This window comes from Galeopterus variegatus, unplaced genomic scaffold (genome assembly GCF_000696425.1).
Source record: "Galeopterus variegatus unplaced genomic scaffold, G_variegatus-3.0.2 Scaffold5283, whole genome shotgun sequence".
In the NCBI taxonomy this organism is placed as follows: domain Eukaryota; kingdom Metazoa; phylum Chordata; class Mammalia; order Dermoptera; family Cynocephalidae; genus Galeopterus; species Galeopterus variegatus.
The window spans coordinates 125,807-144,292 of record NW_007731394.1 but is presented as its reverse complement, the minus strand read 5'-3'; the positions used below and the strand labels follow the sequence as shown (position 1 = coordinate 144,292).

Sequence of the window (18,486 nt, the reverse complement as noted above, 5' to 3'; positions counted from 1 at the left end):
CTCGCTCAGCCAGTGAGCGGGAACCGGTCTGTATGTGGGATCCGAACCCTTGGCGGGAGCGCCGCCGCACTCCCAAGCGGCGCACTGTAGCAGTGCGCCACTAGGCCGGCCCCCAACTGACATTCTTAACAACTGTGCTACGTAGTCTCCCATGTACCTTTACTCTGCTATATGACCTCCCAAGCTACCTTTGCCCTCTGAGTCCTACACGTTTAAATGAGTCCCTTTATACCTCCCTTTTTGAATTCAAAATGTTAAATCTTATTAAATAAAAATAGACTAAGTCCTGCCAGCCCAAGGTCTACAGTCTCTTATATGGTATTTTTCTCAACATACCCAGTTTTGAGAGAACAGTATACATACTATTGGTTAGCAGGTGGTTCTGCTGCAGTGGATTGAGAGTAGGGCCACCCCCAAGGCCAGGCTGACTAGCCAGGGCTGCATGAGCAATTCCAGGTTGGGGTCCAGGAGCAGTAAGAGGAGACTGCATCTTATCCTTATCCCAAGAGGATTCACTTCCACCTGAAAAATATTCATATAAACAGATTGTGATTTGATTACTTTTTATGAGAAGGCTTTCTAAATTTCTTTTTAGGGTTGTAATCATTAATACTACCTCTTAGAAAATTATTATTGAACACAGGTAACTCATTTGTTATGATGGCTTCAAAAACTTTTGATAGTCTAGGGATTTAAGCTACCTCTGGGAAGAGTAAATAAAGCATTCTCACTAATAATATTGGCTCTCTTGCTTTAATGGTAGTCTCAACAAACCTGGAATCATAATGAATAGCTTTTGGAAGCACTCATATGTTGAAGACCACTAACTGATCACCTCTGCCTTTTATTCCACACTTCTAACATGCATAGGCTACATTTTAAAGAAAAACAGCTACTGTTCCCTCAAAAAGAAAACACTCATTTTTAAGAGCATGGTAACATGTAAAACACATGGTAAGAAACAGAATTATTACTTATTTTGTTCTCATATTCATGTCAAAGAAGCAAATCTATTTATACACAGAAGACTTTTGTACAGAAGTTGGATAAAACATGAAAACATGGCTTCCAATTGGAAATTGTACTTTACTTGGATCATCCACACTAGAGAGTGATGTAAAGTGTGCTTTAGTGCAGACTACTATATTACCATAATCCATAGTGGCATAGATATTTCATCTGGCACTTAGCATACTCTAGGGGCAGAACCATTGCTTAAAACCACATAGGAAGCAACCACAGAATGATTTCCAGGGCATTCTTTTAAAGAGAATACTTTAAACTGACGAGTGAGAGGTTGAATTCTAATCACTGTAATAGCAGATAGTCTGACTTTAGAAAACAAAATGGTTGTGTGGGCAGCTCTATCTACTTGCTTGATGTGCTTCATTTGTTCAGGGGTCAGTGTTTCCTCCCTCATTGCCATGGTGGGACTGTGACATTAGCATCTCCACTGGGTTGAAACTATCCCATCTGCTGCCAAAAACTCTGACCCTGTTTTGTGTGGGGTTAAGGCCTTAGGATTCTTGAGCACTCTGTAAAATATGTACATTTACTGGTTTAAAAAAATAAGTAGGAAAAAATCAACATGCTCATATTCCCAACATTCAGCACTGTTCACTTCTTTAAATTCCCTGCCAGACCTTGCTCATATGGATACCCATTTGTACATTGTAAATAAACACTCTGCAATGTTGCTTCAGGTATCATATTTACAAAGCTATCATGGCTACATGGAAGTCGTCTGAGTTAATATATTATAATTTATCAAACATCAGACTTTCAGTTTGTTTCAAATTTGTCACTATTGTAAATTACTTTGTAATAAAAACATTCATTTGAATTATTTCCTTAGAATCAATTAATTCCCTGAAGTAGGATTTCTGGGTCAAAGGGGACAAGCATTTTCATACTTTTTCTTTCAAACACCACATTTGCAAAAGTAGTTTTATGAGTTGTACACTTTGCAAGGAAATGTTTTCAAGCCCAATTGGTATTTCCCTTCAAGATTTAAAAATTATTTAAGCAAACTGCCTGCTAGAATCTTTGAGATGATTTTTTAACCTTTCTACACATTCATTCACTCTTACCCCAGGTCTGAGAATCTACCTCCTCCTCAGGATTCTTTCAAGCTCTTTTGTGGCCAATGTTAATCTCTAATCCAAAATTGGAAGTCTTGACCAGTCAACTAGATGATTTCACAAAAGGAAAAACCAAATTCTCTAGTAGTATACATAAAGTTTGAGGGGTACCTGGCCCTGACTATATGAACAAAGTTTTTCCAATAAAATGGAGAAGAAATAAGTAGCTAAGTGTTCAGATCCTGCTATAAGCCATTCAGTTAACATGCATGGAATCTTAGAAGGTAGGAGATTTGGTTGAATTTGATAGACTGCCTTAATGGACCAGAAATCATTCCCTTGATCATGTTGAAGTTTGGTATGTTCATAGAGAACATGCAGTACTCCTATGATTACACCAATTTTTCTCTTTTCATCCAGATGTTTGCTGTTGTACAGTCACTGCCTAAGAACAAGGAGGTAATTTATGGTTTGGTGCATTGACATAATTTAGCATTCACAAATTTGAAATTCCAATTAAAATCAATAAGACATTGTTATGCTGTAATGAATAAGGATGGTGGGGGGAAGGGAGTACCTTAATAAATGATGAAAATAACCACATTGCAACATTGAGAATTCTTTATAGTAACATTGGGCCAATAAACATGATTAATACCAGAAAATGCAAAATTTTGAAAGATCAATTGCTGAGCAAAAATGAAACCACTCCATCATCTTAGCACTATGTTCAGGATATAAATTACTTCACCATTACAGAATTGTAATTTGTAAAATGATAAGCAAAACATTGACAAAGAAAGATACATTTAGAAGACACTAAATTATACCATATAATATTAGTATAGTATTGCACTGTCCCAGTAGCAATAACACACAGCAATACAAGGACTGAGACTATGTCAATATTTATTTTATAAATTGAAAACCTGTTAGTCTACATTCAATATTAAATGGTACATTAAGTATTTGTCTAATGTTTTATACATCACATATTCCAAATAAACTTGAGCAGAAATAGAAACTTGAATAGAAATAGAAATCCTCATTAAAGGATTCCAAAGTGTTTCTGTGTATACTTTGATGAGAGCTTTGGATGAACTTTTCCCAACAACTCTCATCTTTGTTAACTACTGTGTTAATGACAGAATGAAGGTGGATTCTGGCTGCTCCCATCTTCACTGAGTATGGATATAAGATGCTGTTCTACCCTCTGAAGACAACTGTATATGACGCAAGTGACCGAGGAGCATGGGACATTCTTGATATTTGGATTAGAAGGTGTTAATGCTCTGGACACACTTTTGTCTTTTGACCTAAAACTCTTACTATTTTTAAGTGTAAACATATTGATTTATGTCTCTATCTGGAGTGTGTGATGGCCCCAAACTTTGTATTGCCCTATGTCCCTTTGCCAAGATGCAATAGTATCCACTGCCATTAAAGCTAACAAAGTATTTTTATTAATCTAATCTAGGGTCAGCCTTTTTTAACCAATACATGGAAGGCTTGGAGTATCCACCTTTCTTATCCTATCTATCTTTCTATTTCTCAATGCGTTAGTTTACTAGGACTGCCATAAAAAATATCATAGACGGGATAGCTTAAACAACAAGAATTTTATTTTCTCAGTTTTCGAGGTTAGAAGTCCAAGATCATGGTTTTGGCAGGTTTGTTTTCTCCTGAGACCTCTGTCCTTAGTTTGCAGATGGCTGCCTTCTCCCTGTGTCCTCACATGGTCTTTTTTCTGTGAGAGCTCACCCTAGTGTCTCTTTGCGTGTTCTAATTTCTTATAATGACTCCAGTCAGATTAGATTAGGACGCACCCTAGGTCTCATTTTAACTTAATTACCTTAAAGGTCTTATCTCCAAATACAATCACATTCTCAAGTAAGTGGGGGTTAGGACTTCAATTTATGAATTTTAGGGGAACATAATTCAGCCCATAACACTAGAGAGTGCACCTGTCACTGAACTAGACAATACTAGCTTTGTGAGGGAATTCCTCAAATAAAGAAGAGAAAACCTGGATAGCATTTTCAACAAGGCATGTCTAAGAGGCCACGTACCCAGTGGGTTTGGGAAAATAGAGAAACCTCATTAAATCTTTACTTCATGAAACTTTGTATTAAGTATAAACCTAACCCAACACAGTCCTAAGTATATAAAGCTAGTGTAGAAAATGCAGCATATCCTCAAGAATTAAATAATTTGAGCTTTTACATATCAACTATTTATCACTATTTTAGCTTAATGTTTAGTGAAACTAAAGCTATGACAATAAAGAGTATATCAATAGACTATTACTACATTAATACTATAGTTGATTAGTTAATTCCATCCCAACCTTACCAATGTGAAAGCTAGAGAGATTTCCATTTTTGATAAGCCCCTAACTAATAGAAATATATATTCTTACTTCAAGTCAGTGTAAGAACAATGAAACGATAAACTATGGGGAAATATTAATTTGACAAAGCATCCTACAGACTTTTATTGCCTTTGTTAAAAACTCTTAAGTTCGCAGTTTAGAATTTTTCTTTAAAACTCATTCTAAAATGTTAAGGTTCTCAGAAGTTTGTTTATTTTTGCTGAATTTGTTTTTGTGGGATAAGTGGGCAGAAGGCAGAGACCTGTAAATCATGGGGAGTCTACAATAGAAACATGGAATTTCAGAGATGAAGAGAGCCTTTATACTGATTTACATATAAATAATAATTTAGAAAAGGAGCAGGAGCATAATATAGCGAGGAACCGAAGCAATTTTTTATGTTATAATTCACCAAAATTTTGCTTAAGTAGCAATCCTCAAACTCCCATTCTTCTGAAACATCTCTTAACAGAATGCTTACTACGGTCAGGTTTGTGAAAAGTAATGGCAAACATAATTATGATGTGTTTCAAGCAAATCAACATGAGCCTACAAGCCAAAATGCCAAGTATTTCAAATGGATATAAAAGAAAGCCAATAGAAAGCTCGAAATATAAATACCCAACATCATTTTTAACCTCAGCACTCCCACTTTATCAGACTACTGTCCCTCTCTTTCTTAATGTACTTTGCTGTTAAGAATGAGTGAAGAGAGCTAATAAAACATTGGCTGAAATCACAGTGAAGGGTATCAGTATAATTTAGTAATCAGTCTTCATAACCCACCTGTAGGGGTCAGTGATCCTTTTTGTAAATGCATAAACTACAGTTTCTGTGGGTTTGAGTTTCTGAGAACTAGGTATAAGTGAGTCATATGCAAGGGTATCATAATTAAAAAGGATCTCTCTTTTCTGAACTCAAGTTGGATGTATCTTTTGAAGTTAGCAGGAGTTTCTATTACAGATTGAAAAGCACAAATTTAAAAGCCACCTATGAGAAAAAAATATAAGGTAAGTATTAAATTCAAAAGTATGAGCTTCAATATAAAAAATATATATGTTGATAACAGCTGTCCTTACTTTGAATTTTTTGTAGCTACAACAAAACACATAAATCAGATTATTTGAAAATATGGATCTAAATTGATCATGTCTCTACTAATTGTATACACATAAGGCAAAGAGCAAGCAGCCAAATGGGAAACAGTCTATGTAGCATATGGCCTAAATCAAGTTTGTTCTCGCAGTCATAGAATATGTGGTTTAGCTAGAATCCTAGATAAACGTGCATTGTTTGATTAGTCTAAACAGCATGTAGCCTTCTGCAGTAGGAAAATATTTTAAGTCATAATTAAATTGTTAAAGTGTTTATTGATTTTTCTAAAAAATAATATGGTATGTGTATGGGGGGGTGTATACACATCCACATACATATAGAGTCACGCATTTAGGGTTTAGCACATTCTAAAGTGCCAATATATGAATGGAAAACTAGGGAAGTGTATGAGGAGGTGCGATAATCTACAAACTTTATCACATTATGCTTTAATTTGATTTTTAGCAACTTTCCAGATGGTACAGACAGATCAGTAATGCAATACGTGCACTGTAACTAAAATTTGAGCTGATATCTATAGAAAATAGATAACAATTAATCTAAAAATGTTGAAGAGGTCTTCTAGCCAGTTTGTCTTCTCTTTTGCTTTAAAATGTTCCCTAGGAACAGCCGCATCCTAGGGTAATGGGCTAGCAGTTTCAGGTTTAATCAAAGGCACAATAGTAGCTCATTGATGAGCCTCTAGGGTTGCACTCTCCAATACAGTAGTCGCTAATCACATGTCACTATTTAATTTTAATTTTAATTAATTAAAATGGAATAAAATGAAAAATTCAGCTCCTCAGTTGCATTAGTCACATTTCAAGTGCTCAAAAGCAACATATCGCTAGTGACTACCATATTGGGCAGTGCAGATATTGATCATTTTCTTTGCAGGAAGTTATATTAGTGCTATTTTACAGTACGATAAGTCACAAATTAGTATATTTAAAACAATTTAAAAATAAAGATATCTATAGCATTTTCAATTCAGCATATCCCAAACTGAATAAACATAATTAAATGGAAGAAATCTACTTTTTTTAATTTATTTTTTTATTACGAGTATTCATGAGATACAAAGCTGATTGTCACCCCTTGTGCCCATGATGCGAGGGCCAGATTCATATTGGCAGCATACCCATTACCACAAATTGCATTTGTCCCCCATGTCCCCCACCCAATTATCCCCAACCTCCCTCCCCCTCCCCCTTTCTCCCCCACTCCAATTTGTAGCCAAAAATCTTGCTCCTTTATTACATATATCTGTTAGTAGCATAATTCAATTATTTCAACTAAAATTTTTTGAGTTCTTAACATGTGTCAGGTGCTATTCTCAGGTACTGAGAATACAGAGATGAGTGACAGAGCCCTTGCTCTCAAAGATCTCTCAGTCTAAGCATTGCCATCTCTTTACCCTTCACTGCCTGCTAAAGTGGCCAGATTCTCTGGAATGAGCTTTACATTGGTTTCCATTCCATTCCCACTGTCACTGCCTTCATTGGGACCTTCATTAATCTCTCACTTATACTATCCCAAGAGCCTCTTAACTGAATTTCCTGCCACTAGGTTCTACTACTCCAATTGACCCTGTCGTTGCTGTCAAAATAAACTATCAAAATCAAAAATAATGAAGGTGGAGTATCAGAAAGGACAATTGGAAAGTAGAAAAAAAAACTGAGATGAGGAGTATCTAGGAAGCAAAAAGAGAATATCTTGGTTCCATGACCAAAATATTTACATAAAATAAACACTGCTCAAAGGATTCCAAAGAGTGTTCTTAGACCCTGAGAGAGTGTGGTGAATGGACTAAAATACTGTATGTACAACTGTTGTTGTATTGATGTATGAGCATCACTCTAATAGCCAAACAAACAAACAAACAAGCAAACAAAAAACCTAAACAAACTACACTTTTATCGTTACCATCATCCTACAGGACCTGGAGTCAAGCCTAAAGTTTCAAAAATTAATTGTGAAAAATTCAATTTCTGGATTTACTAGGAACTCATTGATTAAAAGTATACTTTATAATTAAAAATTAAGTATTCACCATAGGCTTACTCAAATAAGTTGCACCTGACTCATACATCTTTCTAAGAATTATGCTGACATGTTTCACTAAGTAAATGTAAAACTCAAACAAAGTCCCAGTACATTTGTTTCTAAATTAAAATGCAGCATGACGTAAGTATTCCCTGCATGTAATTTTAAGGCACAGTGGCTAAAACCTGAACATCGCATTATTGAGTGTCAAAGATTAGTTTATACGTATAGGGAATTAAATCACATATAATGAAGGCACAGTGCAATCCTAAATGACCTGCTGAGTGTGATGACAGGGTTGAATAAACTCTTGCAAACTGTTAGTTGGCATAACTTGAAAAATACTCTGGTTAAAAGGAAATTTTCTCTAAACAAGAAGAAAATGGGGTTTTATCTGCCATTATTGTGCAATTCCAAATGATAAACTTATCTTAATCGCTCTCCTATGAACCCCACAGATTTTAAAACAGTCTTCATATTTACCTCGGTATTATGTTGTGTTTTCTGGAGCAAATTAAATATTTATATATATGTTATATATATAAATGTAATGCAATATATAATAATATATATTTAATTATATATATATAATATATGCATATATATCCTTCAATTCCATATAAGCTATGTGCTATGGCTAGTAAAGAAGACTTTTATGTGTGTGTGACAAGACACTTTTTTGAAGTTTAAATTCATGTCTTGCTAGGATATCTCAAGTTAAAAGATCCTCAAAAACTAATATAAGTTCAAGCCAGTGACAGCATTTTCTTATGTGAATTTGAGTTATTCCCGTCATCCTTAATAGCATACAGTCTGTCTAAATGGTAAACATATTATCAAGTCACTTTGCAGTAAATAATCATATAACACCACCATCTATCCCTTCCCCTTTTCATCATATTTCTGAAATATTGAACATCAACTGCTGAGAATACATGCTAAGGATTCACTTTAAAGAGCTAGTTCCTAGAATTTATAAGCTGTGACATACGTGCTTGTGCAATATACCTCAAATTGGAGGTCTCTAAAGTAAGGTATGCATGCCCCAGAAAATACAAAAGATGGTCTATGAAGACAGAACAAGATATCAGAGTTTTGATTTCTATTTTATATTTTAATTAAAAAGTAAGTACAACATTATTTTTCACTAATATTTAAGATATCTATCATCACTGATGCCCTCACCAGTCAAGAATTAGAGGAATCCCAAAGGAAGAGAGGGAGTTCTCACAGGGCAAGTGGCTGGCCATTGGCAGCCCTAGCCTTTCATTTATTCTGACCTCATTGCGATGTGTTCTATGTATGCCCAATTGAGTGGATTTATAAACTATTTATTTTTAATTCTATTAACTCTTACTAAGTGGATAGCACCACACAACCTCAGACTGAAGCTAATAATGCAAGCACAGGACAAGAGCAGTAAGATAGCAGAGTTGATACTTTTCCTACCCCTTGTAGGAATTCTTTGTTACTTTCATTAAGAGGTAAAGGTGTTGTAAAGGTCATTAAATTTGACCTATTAGTCACATTTCTCTCACCGATGCTAACAATATACAGTACTTGTCTAAAGGTTTTATATCACTAATAAATAAAATACATTAAAAGGGCATAAAGAAAAAAATCACAATTTGTAATAATGAATATGCTAATAATAAAAAATAAAAATTAAAAATATCCTGTTTTTTAAACTTGGTCTCACCATTTAATTTCTATCTTGTATACTTATATTAAGACATGTATATAGCTCATAATTCAGCTTAGGCATACTAAGGGAGCGTGTTCATTATTTACCTGATGGGGCACATGAGAAAAAGCTTTCAGACAAGTGCCTTAAATGAACAAAAGAAAAATGAAAAAAAAATGTAAAAAAGGGCACAAATTCAAATTTCTTTTCATAATCAATCAGAAATTCTCTCAAAATACACATTCATTATGTTACATTTTCACAGCCCTTATTTTTCATCTTCCTTCTTACTAAATCTATAGTCTAAAAACCTACCAATAACATAATTTAAATACTTTTTCTTTTACACTGTTAATTTTACCAAATAAGCCATGCTTTTGAAGCTAATGAATTAGATCAAAAAGCAAAGGACAAGACTGGCCACGCACAATGGGGCAGAATAATGCATCTTCTCTGTCTTTTTGTTCCCTCAGTGGACAAAATACACACAAATTAATATCATCCTTACAAGTATAAATACTTTCCTGTCACTGTAATCCTTACAAGTATCAGAATTTATTTAGGGGAACTATAAAGTAGTCTCTAGACAATAGAATTAATTTTGCCCAATAAATTGAAATGAAGTCATTATGATTTTTTGTAGCAAATGGTGAGAGTTAATTATTACTTACATGACAAATTTTCTGGTTGAGATTTTAGCCTATCTAATTGTATGTCTTGAAGTGGTAAGGTTAGAGTGATCTTATTTGACTGGCAGTTGTCAACTGGCAAAGGTCTATGAAATAAAGTGGCAGATAGTAACAAATGCAAAATAGACATGGAAGGACTGTATCCTCCCAAAATCATAATAGCATAGTGGAAAGGGCATGAGACAGACTTGGGATGGAATTCTAGCTCCTTTGGGTTTTGGAACAGATAGTAAAGCTCTTTGAGTCTCCGTTTCCTAATATGTAATATGGGTATAATATTATCTACATATCCTATGGTTTTTGTAAGGATTAAATTAGAAAGAACATGTAAAACACTTAGCAAAATATTTGTACATATTAAGCGCTAAACAAGTGTAATCTATTATAAATTAAATTATTTTAGAATATGAGACAAAGTAAAACATTTTTAGTTATTAACTTCATTAACTTGTCCATAAGATAAATATTTTTTTAACAATATTACCAACACAAGATGATGAAGACCACTAGTGACCCCAAGAATTAAATAAACAATTCACAAAGGCAAAACCCCATTATTTTTGCAGTTAGCACATTTATTTGCATGGCCACGTGCATTTTAACATATTGCTCTTAACATAAACTGTATAATCAGGTATGTTAAAGCATTGAAAATGGAGAACTCCAGATATGGCTTTACTGGGCTACTTCCAACAATGTATCAAGTGATTCAGCACATGTAATTACTTCCAAGCATTGCCAAGGATTTGAAATGTGCCCATTAATTCAGCAATTCCCAATCTGTCCGTCAGTCAGTCATACTTAAAAAATATGCCTGTCACAATGTAGGTGAAGGAATCTATTGATAATTATACAATAAAATCCCTTTGAATATATAAATCTATACTTCAAACTTTTTTAAAAGGTATCATATTAGCTAAATCAAACTTGTTTCAGAGGCAGAAACAAGAAGCAGATAAAGAAAATAGTGGGCATCTCAGAAAGTTTATCATCATATACATACATACACACACATAAACATACATATATTTATAAAACAAGTGGGTGTATTAAAGAGAGTAAGTGAGATCTAAACAACGATGCATAGCCTGGTCTCCTCTTGGGAAAGGAGAAGCAGATGGTTCTTTTTTTCTTTCCCTCTCTGTACAGAGGAGACTGGGTTTGGCTGTCTGAAAGTGGCTACTAACCCTAGGACTTCTTAAAAGAAGAGCCATATGAAAGAATAACATATTAAGATGAAATAAGCACTAAAATGACAAGAATTTTGATAGAAAAAATGGAGAATAACTCTTTTCAATTTTTTTTATGTCACTAAAAAATGAACACAAAATATAATAAAAGACAGGAGAGGAAAGAAGGCAGGCAACATAAAAGTGCAAAATGCTAAGAGAAAAGGAAACTTTCAACAGGAAAAAAAATCATAACTTTACCCAAATAAAGACAATATCAGTAGACCCAAATTTACAGAAAGCTATAAAACTGGGCAAAATATGATAAACTGAAGTACAAGGCAGAATCTAGGATACGAATGAAAAGGTAAAGAAACATATTTTGTTAAGCTGAGGCAATAAAGTAAATACACCAAAATCTCTTCCAGGTGGAAAGAAGAGCAGGTACAGAAACACAGTTTTTTAAAAAATCAAAAAAAAAAAAGGAAGGAGGAAATGGAGTACAAGGGATACGAATAATTATAGAATCAAAGTATTAGTACTTAAGAATTATAGATTTTTGAAGAAACATTTATGAGTTCTGGATTTTTAGTGCCTACAGATATAAGAAATGAATCTTTCATTTCTGTTACACTGAGACTTGTGAGCTGCTGCTGATGGTATCATAAATGGACTTCATCACTATGTTGAGTAATTAAAACTACAATTATCACTTTCAGACCACTACTTTGAAAAATTTACAACATACAAGTCAAATACCTGTGGGAATAACATTAATTGAACACTTACTATGTGCCAGAAAAATGTTAAACTCACTGTTACACCCCTATGTAGAAGGTACTATAAATAGACACATTTTATAGAGAAAACTGAGGCTCAAAATGACTGAGTAATTTGCCCAAGCTCATACCACCAGTAAGGAATTGAACCAAGAAAGGCTATAAAACACACACACTAAACCACTATACTCCACTGTTGCTTATAGGAGGCATATTGACATAAGTGCTCTTAAGAGAGGCTTTGATTGTGAAAGTGTGTTAAGACTGAGAGGAACAAAATGAGGCACTTCAGTGAAGAGAATCAAGAGAGTGATAGATTCAAAGACAGGCTTGCTTGTCTAGACTGAAATCTGTGGTGTGCAGACCTGTGAGTTATGAAGTGGGAAGGCTGTCAAAAAGAAACCCCGTTATTGAAAGCAGGCAGGAAAGCTACTTTCTTATTCGGGTCCCTCTTTTAAAAGGAAATCTTCAAAAAATATAAATGATGTGAGACCACCTGTGGGTAGTGTTTTCTCTATCTTTTTAAAACAAGGGTGAGGCTGCAAAGCAGAAGGAAAAAGGCCAAGTTGATGCCTAAAGAGAAAAAAGAGTGGAAAACATAATGGAATTTCTTGGAAGTCAATCACTGAAAAGAGAACAGAACTTAGAAGGCCTAATGCCACAACTGAAAAAGATAACTTAAGTGGAAAGACAGCATTACTGCATCCAATATGATTGCCAACACTTGTTTAATCATCAGAAAAAAATACTAAAAGCCATGGGCTTAAAGTAATGCAAATATTTTCAATTCACAATACAATAAAAATGCCATAAGTAGAGAGAACTTAACCCTCTTTTTAACCAGCTGATGTTATTTTTCGTGTACCGTACTAGACAGACATTAGAAATAAGATTGCTTTTCTTGACAAAAAAAAAAGCACATCCTTTTTGTAGTTGCACTCTTTCGATATTATAAGCTTACCATGTCATAAAGAAACAAATTCAAGAAAATTATATCAAGCATGACAGAACAAAGTCAGACACATACATATATTTCTCCATGTGATAGGCATGGTCTCCACTCCCTCTGAACTGATCCTAGATAAAGAAATGTCCTGTTTTTTAAACCTAGGAAAATGAGTCATTATGGATTCAATAATTAAAATAAATTCACTAGTTGGAAAAGCCACTAAAAGTTTTTTAAAGAGAAAAATGATGAGTGTTGTTAAGATATGCACCAAATTTTCAAGTGATCAAGGAGAAACACTGATTTACTCTCCAAATGGCCATTAAATACACCATAAGCAGAGTAGTAAAAAAGTAATGTCTGATAATTTGTTCTGATTCCAGATTTTTCCTTTGAATACTTTTTCCAAAGAAAAAAATCAAACATTGCATAAAGGTATTTAATACATTAATAATTTAGCCACATTTTTTTCTACACACACACACACACACACACGTAATAGGCAGATGTTTCCAAAATATGATTTTATATTCTGCACTAATGGCTGACTGACCCTTAGTTATCTTTAACAACTTTTAGCTTTTTAGGAGGAATTGATATAGTTGGAAAAGTTTTAGAATCATTCAGTTATGTTTCAATATTCAGTTATAAAATTCAGTAAGACTTGGAGGAGAGACATTAACTTAAAATATCTGCTTTTTTAAAAAAATGTAAACTTTTGCTGTCATTGAATCTTTTTTATTATTCACTATAAAATAGAAATAGAAATTTATTTCAAATGATGACAATTATTATCTCTTTTTTTGCTATTTAATTTACCAATTTTAGTCTATTTAGTAAAGCTTTCCTACATAACCTATATTCAGTATTATAAGGAAGGAATAAAACTGTATAGAAATATATATATTTGGCCCTAGTTTTTTTTTTTTTTTCTGTCATTAAATTCTTTAAATTGGTCTCTTCACCATATGTACGGTGTGATCAGAGAGGAGGGTAAAATGTAAACAAATGAGTCTATTTTGCCTAAACATGTGTTTTTTAAAATCTTGAGAATTATCAGACTACATATTCTTTTGCATATGAGTCTTGATTCAGTTGCATAATATTATTTAGTATGAGATTATCCACTGTCCACAGGGTCCCAAATCCCAACACACAACCACCATTAAGCTGAGACTGCCTGTAAAGATGAAAGGTTAAATATGCACTGGCACACCACACAGGCTCAGCTTACTAGGGATGGCAGTACAACAAAGGTAGCAAAGACATAGCCAAAGACTGTCTGGTGCTTTTGGCCAATATGCTGACTTTCACTTCCAAGGATGACAATCTGGCATGATGAATACATTAGGAAAAAAACAATATATTACCTATGCCTGGAGCTGAAAGCGAAGTCTGTGTGCTAAATTTTAAAATTAACTTTTTGAAATTTCATAATAGTAGTTTCAAAGTTAATAACACTATCAAACTATAAGCATCTTAAAATCTTCATTTGTCTACAATATTTTTGCATTAACTTGTCAACAGTAGTAATGTAGTAGTAATATATATTTTTCAGAAGTTGTAGGACAGAAAACAGCACAGATCCAAGCTCTAAATTTAAAAACTGTGATGAGCTCCTGATAGATCTGTGTGGGGACAATTCATACTTATGCATTTACACAAACTTACTAAACTGCCACTCTATACACTCTATACAGAGTACCGTAGGAAACTGGGTTTCAAATTACGGAGCCTTAAAAGCAAGTTTGGAAAAAAAGCTAAAAAATATTATTTTCCATGTTCAATTAGCAACTCAATTCATACATATTTACTTCCTACAGTCTAGATAGTTCAGGCACATTTTATAAACTATGAAAAATTTAAATTATTGTAGAAACTAAGATCAGAAGGAACATTTCTGGTATATAATTTGGAAAGGACTGTGTAGGAGAGGGAAGATGACTGTAAGATAAAGTTGTCCAGGTGTAGCCAAAGAAGGGGAAGAGAAAAGGACACGGAGATCTGGAACCTAGGATGCCAAGGGAGCAGGCAACTCCACCATTTTTTCCACTTTTCCCCTTCTCAGTCACTGACCAAAGGGGTCTAATTTGCAATCATGAAATTGAATTCAGCATCCAGTATGTAAATGACAAAGAGGAAAGAGATATCCACTCCTTAAAGTAGGGCTCTCTTTATTACAGAAAAGATCATAGATAAATCCACCAGCTCTTTTAAAAATATTTTTGACTTGATAATAAAATACACTGCAGTGGCTTATTTTATTATTTTACGTTTATTTTTAAAGGTTGTTTTTATATATTTATTCATTCATTCCACCCATTGCATCTATGTGATAATATCTATAGATCATATGCTTCTCAAAGTTAAACTCATAAAAACATACTTATGTGGTTATTTCTGCAAAATTGCCAAATTTGTTGTTAGACTGAAAATAAATTATTTAGATTTCTATTATTGATATTTTTGTAAATGATACCAGAAAATGAATTCTTATTCTGTCTCATCTTTACCAAGTAAAAAATTGAATAATTGTAAATGTTTCCAAACATTGTTTACTCACTACTATGTTTTCTTTTTTTCTGCTTAGTTTGCTTTCTAATTTCGAAGCATATTTCCAATTTGGCTATAGACACTATAAATATTATACAGTCTGTTATTTGATTGAAAAGAAAAATAAATGATATTTTGTCTTTGAATACAGAACATGTGTAGCTTGCTTCAAATGGAAATAGGCCACTTATTACTACAAAATATTACGGCCTGAAAAGATTTCATAGCTACAGTGCTCAGTGGAAATACACCATCTAAAAATGTATTAATCTTTTGAGTTTTGAACAACTATACCTTTGTATTTTTTCTTTAATATATGGGTTATGTTTTTACTGTGTACCACCTTGATTACCTTTTAAAAAAATATATTAACAGCTTGCATCCTCATACCTATGCCCAGTTACAAATTCCAAATGTTTTGTCACATTTCTTGTGAGAAATGCCATCTGCCAGAGGTGGCATTTCATGGCTGTTTACCCTGACTCCCTCCAAGAATTCATCTGCCACTATCTAATGCTGCCTGAATAAAGGGGATTAAGACTCTGATGCAACAGAGACTATTGATAATTTGATATAATTGGGAAGAAATGAAGATAAATGAGGTTGAGGATGGAAAGGCAATTAGTTGAGCCGCCTGTACAGCTGTGTTCTCTGCCTAGCTCCCCTGGCCTTTTCTTCACTGAGGTATGTGCAAATTAACCATAATGACAAATACACACTACCAAAAGCTCTTGAACTTCGTAAAAGTTGAGAATTCACTTTTCACTTCTGATAACTGAGTTAGTTGTTTCATAAAGTTATTTTTTACACAACCTCCTAAAGTCCTCATCACACAGGGCTACTGTACCTGGTGTACTTTACGAATAATCACTATCTTACCCTACTTCCTTGTTTTCAGTTAATGTCAGCTTCTGTTTACAACCTGAGTACACTGAGGATGCAAAGCCTACTTTACCTTAATTTAGGTCCAGTGTTTAGGGCAGAGTGGCAATGCTTTCATTTTTACATGACTAGAAGCCGAGAGAACTCTTTAGAGTCAATAAAAAGAAGCTTCTCTTTTTTAGGAGAATAGTCTGCAAACAGCATTCTTTTTTATAGTTTGCAAAGACAAGGACAGCTTTATAAACAAGCTGTAAAACATCTCTGGAGATTGGCAAAAAAAAAAATTTTTTGAAGGATAAAATTTACATATTCATATTAAGGCTGTTATTGTCATTATTATTATGCTTCCTAGATGAAAATGACAATTCAGTGAAAAGCTAACCACTAACACGTTTAGGCAATGACTAGCTTAAAGCTAACATCCTTTTTCCAACCTCAGTAATGGTTATGCTGTGTACTCAGTTAAGGATGCTATCGCAGGAATTAAAATATTTTCAAGATCAGTATCTTTATCGGTAGTTTTTCCTCAATTTTCCCATGTGAAAATTATTGTTATTATCTCTTGTGTTTAATGAAAATGATATCACTGCATGCCTTTCAGTTGTTATTCCTTGTGAGAAAACGATAAAACTACATTAATAAATTTAGAATATGCAACTGTACTAATAAAGTATGGTGATGATGTCCTTGCCCACTCTATTAAAAGGAGTGTGACAAGAAGATAAACACTTTTTAAATTTTTGATTTGTTTCACTCACATAAGAAACCAGCATAAAAGTATTTCAAAACAAACAGCATGTTAATTATAAGTGCTTATCAAGTCAGGCAAATATGTCCAGTAAATCAACTTTTCATGATTACACCCTTATTTTTTGAAAACTGCCAAATTACCATTTTAATAGTTTTTATCTGAGCTGAGCAATATGGTAGTCACTAGACACATATGGCCATTTAAATTTAAATTAATTAAACAAATAAAATTGAAAATTTAGTTAATCACACTAGCCATATATCAAATGCTATATACCTGGAGGCACAGGTATCCTTTCGACATGACGATTTCCAATCCTCTGGATATATCCCGAGTAGTGGGATTGCTGATCATATGGCAGTTCTATCTGTAGTAGTTTGAGGAACCTTCATACTGTTCTCCATAATGGCTGTACAAATTAACTGTCCCACCAACAGTGCAGAAGAGTTCCCCATTCCCCCCATCCTCACGAGCATTTGTTATTCTCTGTCTTTTTTATAATAACCAGTCTGACTGGGGTGACGTAATATCTCAAAGTGGTTTTTGATTTGCATTTCTCTGATGATTAGTGACGTCGAGCATTTTTTCATATACCTGTTGGCCATTTGGACATCTTATTTTGAGAAATGTCCATGCAGTTCCTTTGCCCATTTTTTAATTGGATTTTATTTATTTATTTGTTTGTTTGTTTAAATTTTTTGCTGTAAAGTTGCTTGAGCAATTTGAATATTCTTGATATTAATCTAGGATTATTTTATTTTTCTATTAATTATTTTATTTATTTTATTGTATTTTTTGCTGTAAATTTGAGCAATTTATATATTCTAGATATTAATCTCTTGTCAGATGGGTAGATTGCAGATATGTTCTCCCATTCTGTAGGTTATCTTTTCACTCTGTTGATTGTTTCTTTAGCTGTGAAGAAGCTTTTTAGTTTGATATAACCCCGTTTGTTTATTTTTTTCTTTTGTTGCCTGTGCTATTGGTGTCTTATGCATAAAATCTTTGCCCAGCCCTACATCCTGAAGTATTTCCTCTATGTTTTCCTCTAGAAGCGTTATAGTTTCAGGTCTTATATTGAAGTTGTTAATCAGTTTTGAGTCGATTTTGGTATATGGCAAGAGGTACAGGCCTAATTTCATTTTTCTACATATGGATTTCCAGTTTTCCCAGCACCATTTATTGAAGAAGCAGTCTTTTCCCCAATGTATGTTCTTGTTGCCTTTGTCAAAGATCAGTTGGCTGTAAGCTTGTGGTTTGATTTCTGGGATTTCTATTGTTCCATTGTTCCCAGTGTCTGTTTTTATGCCAGTACCATTCTGTTTTGGTTACTATAGCTTTGTACTATAATTTGAAGTCCAGTAGTGTTATGCCTCCAGCTTTATTTTTATTTTGCTCAGGATTGTTTTGTCTATTGTGGGTCTTTTGTTGTTCCATATG

At 33.7% G+C, this 18,486-nt stretch overlaps 1 protein-coding gene across 1 annotated transcript in view; it reads right to left on the bottom strand.

Annotated features, from left to right (window-relative positions):
* The window catches only part of LOC103604609 (dachshund homolog 2-like), a 59,950-nt gene that overhangs the window by 12,678 nt on the left and 28,786 nt on the right, over nt 1–18,486 (bottom strand). Inside the window, exon 2 of the mRNA XM_008589177.1 lies at nt 364–522. Within this exon, the coding sequence (XP_008587399.1) occupies nt 364–522 (159 nt within the window). The remainder of the gene's footprint in view (nt 1–363; nt 523–18,486) is intronic.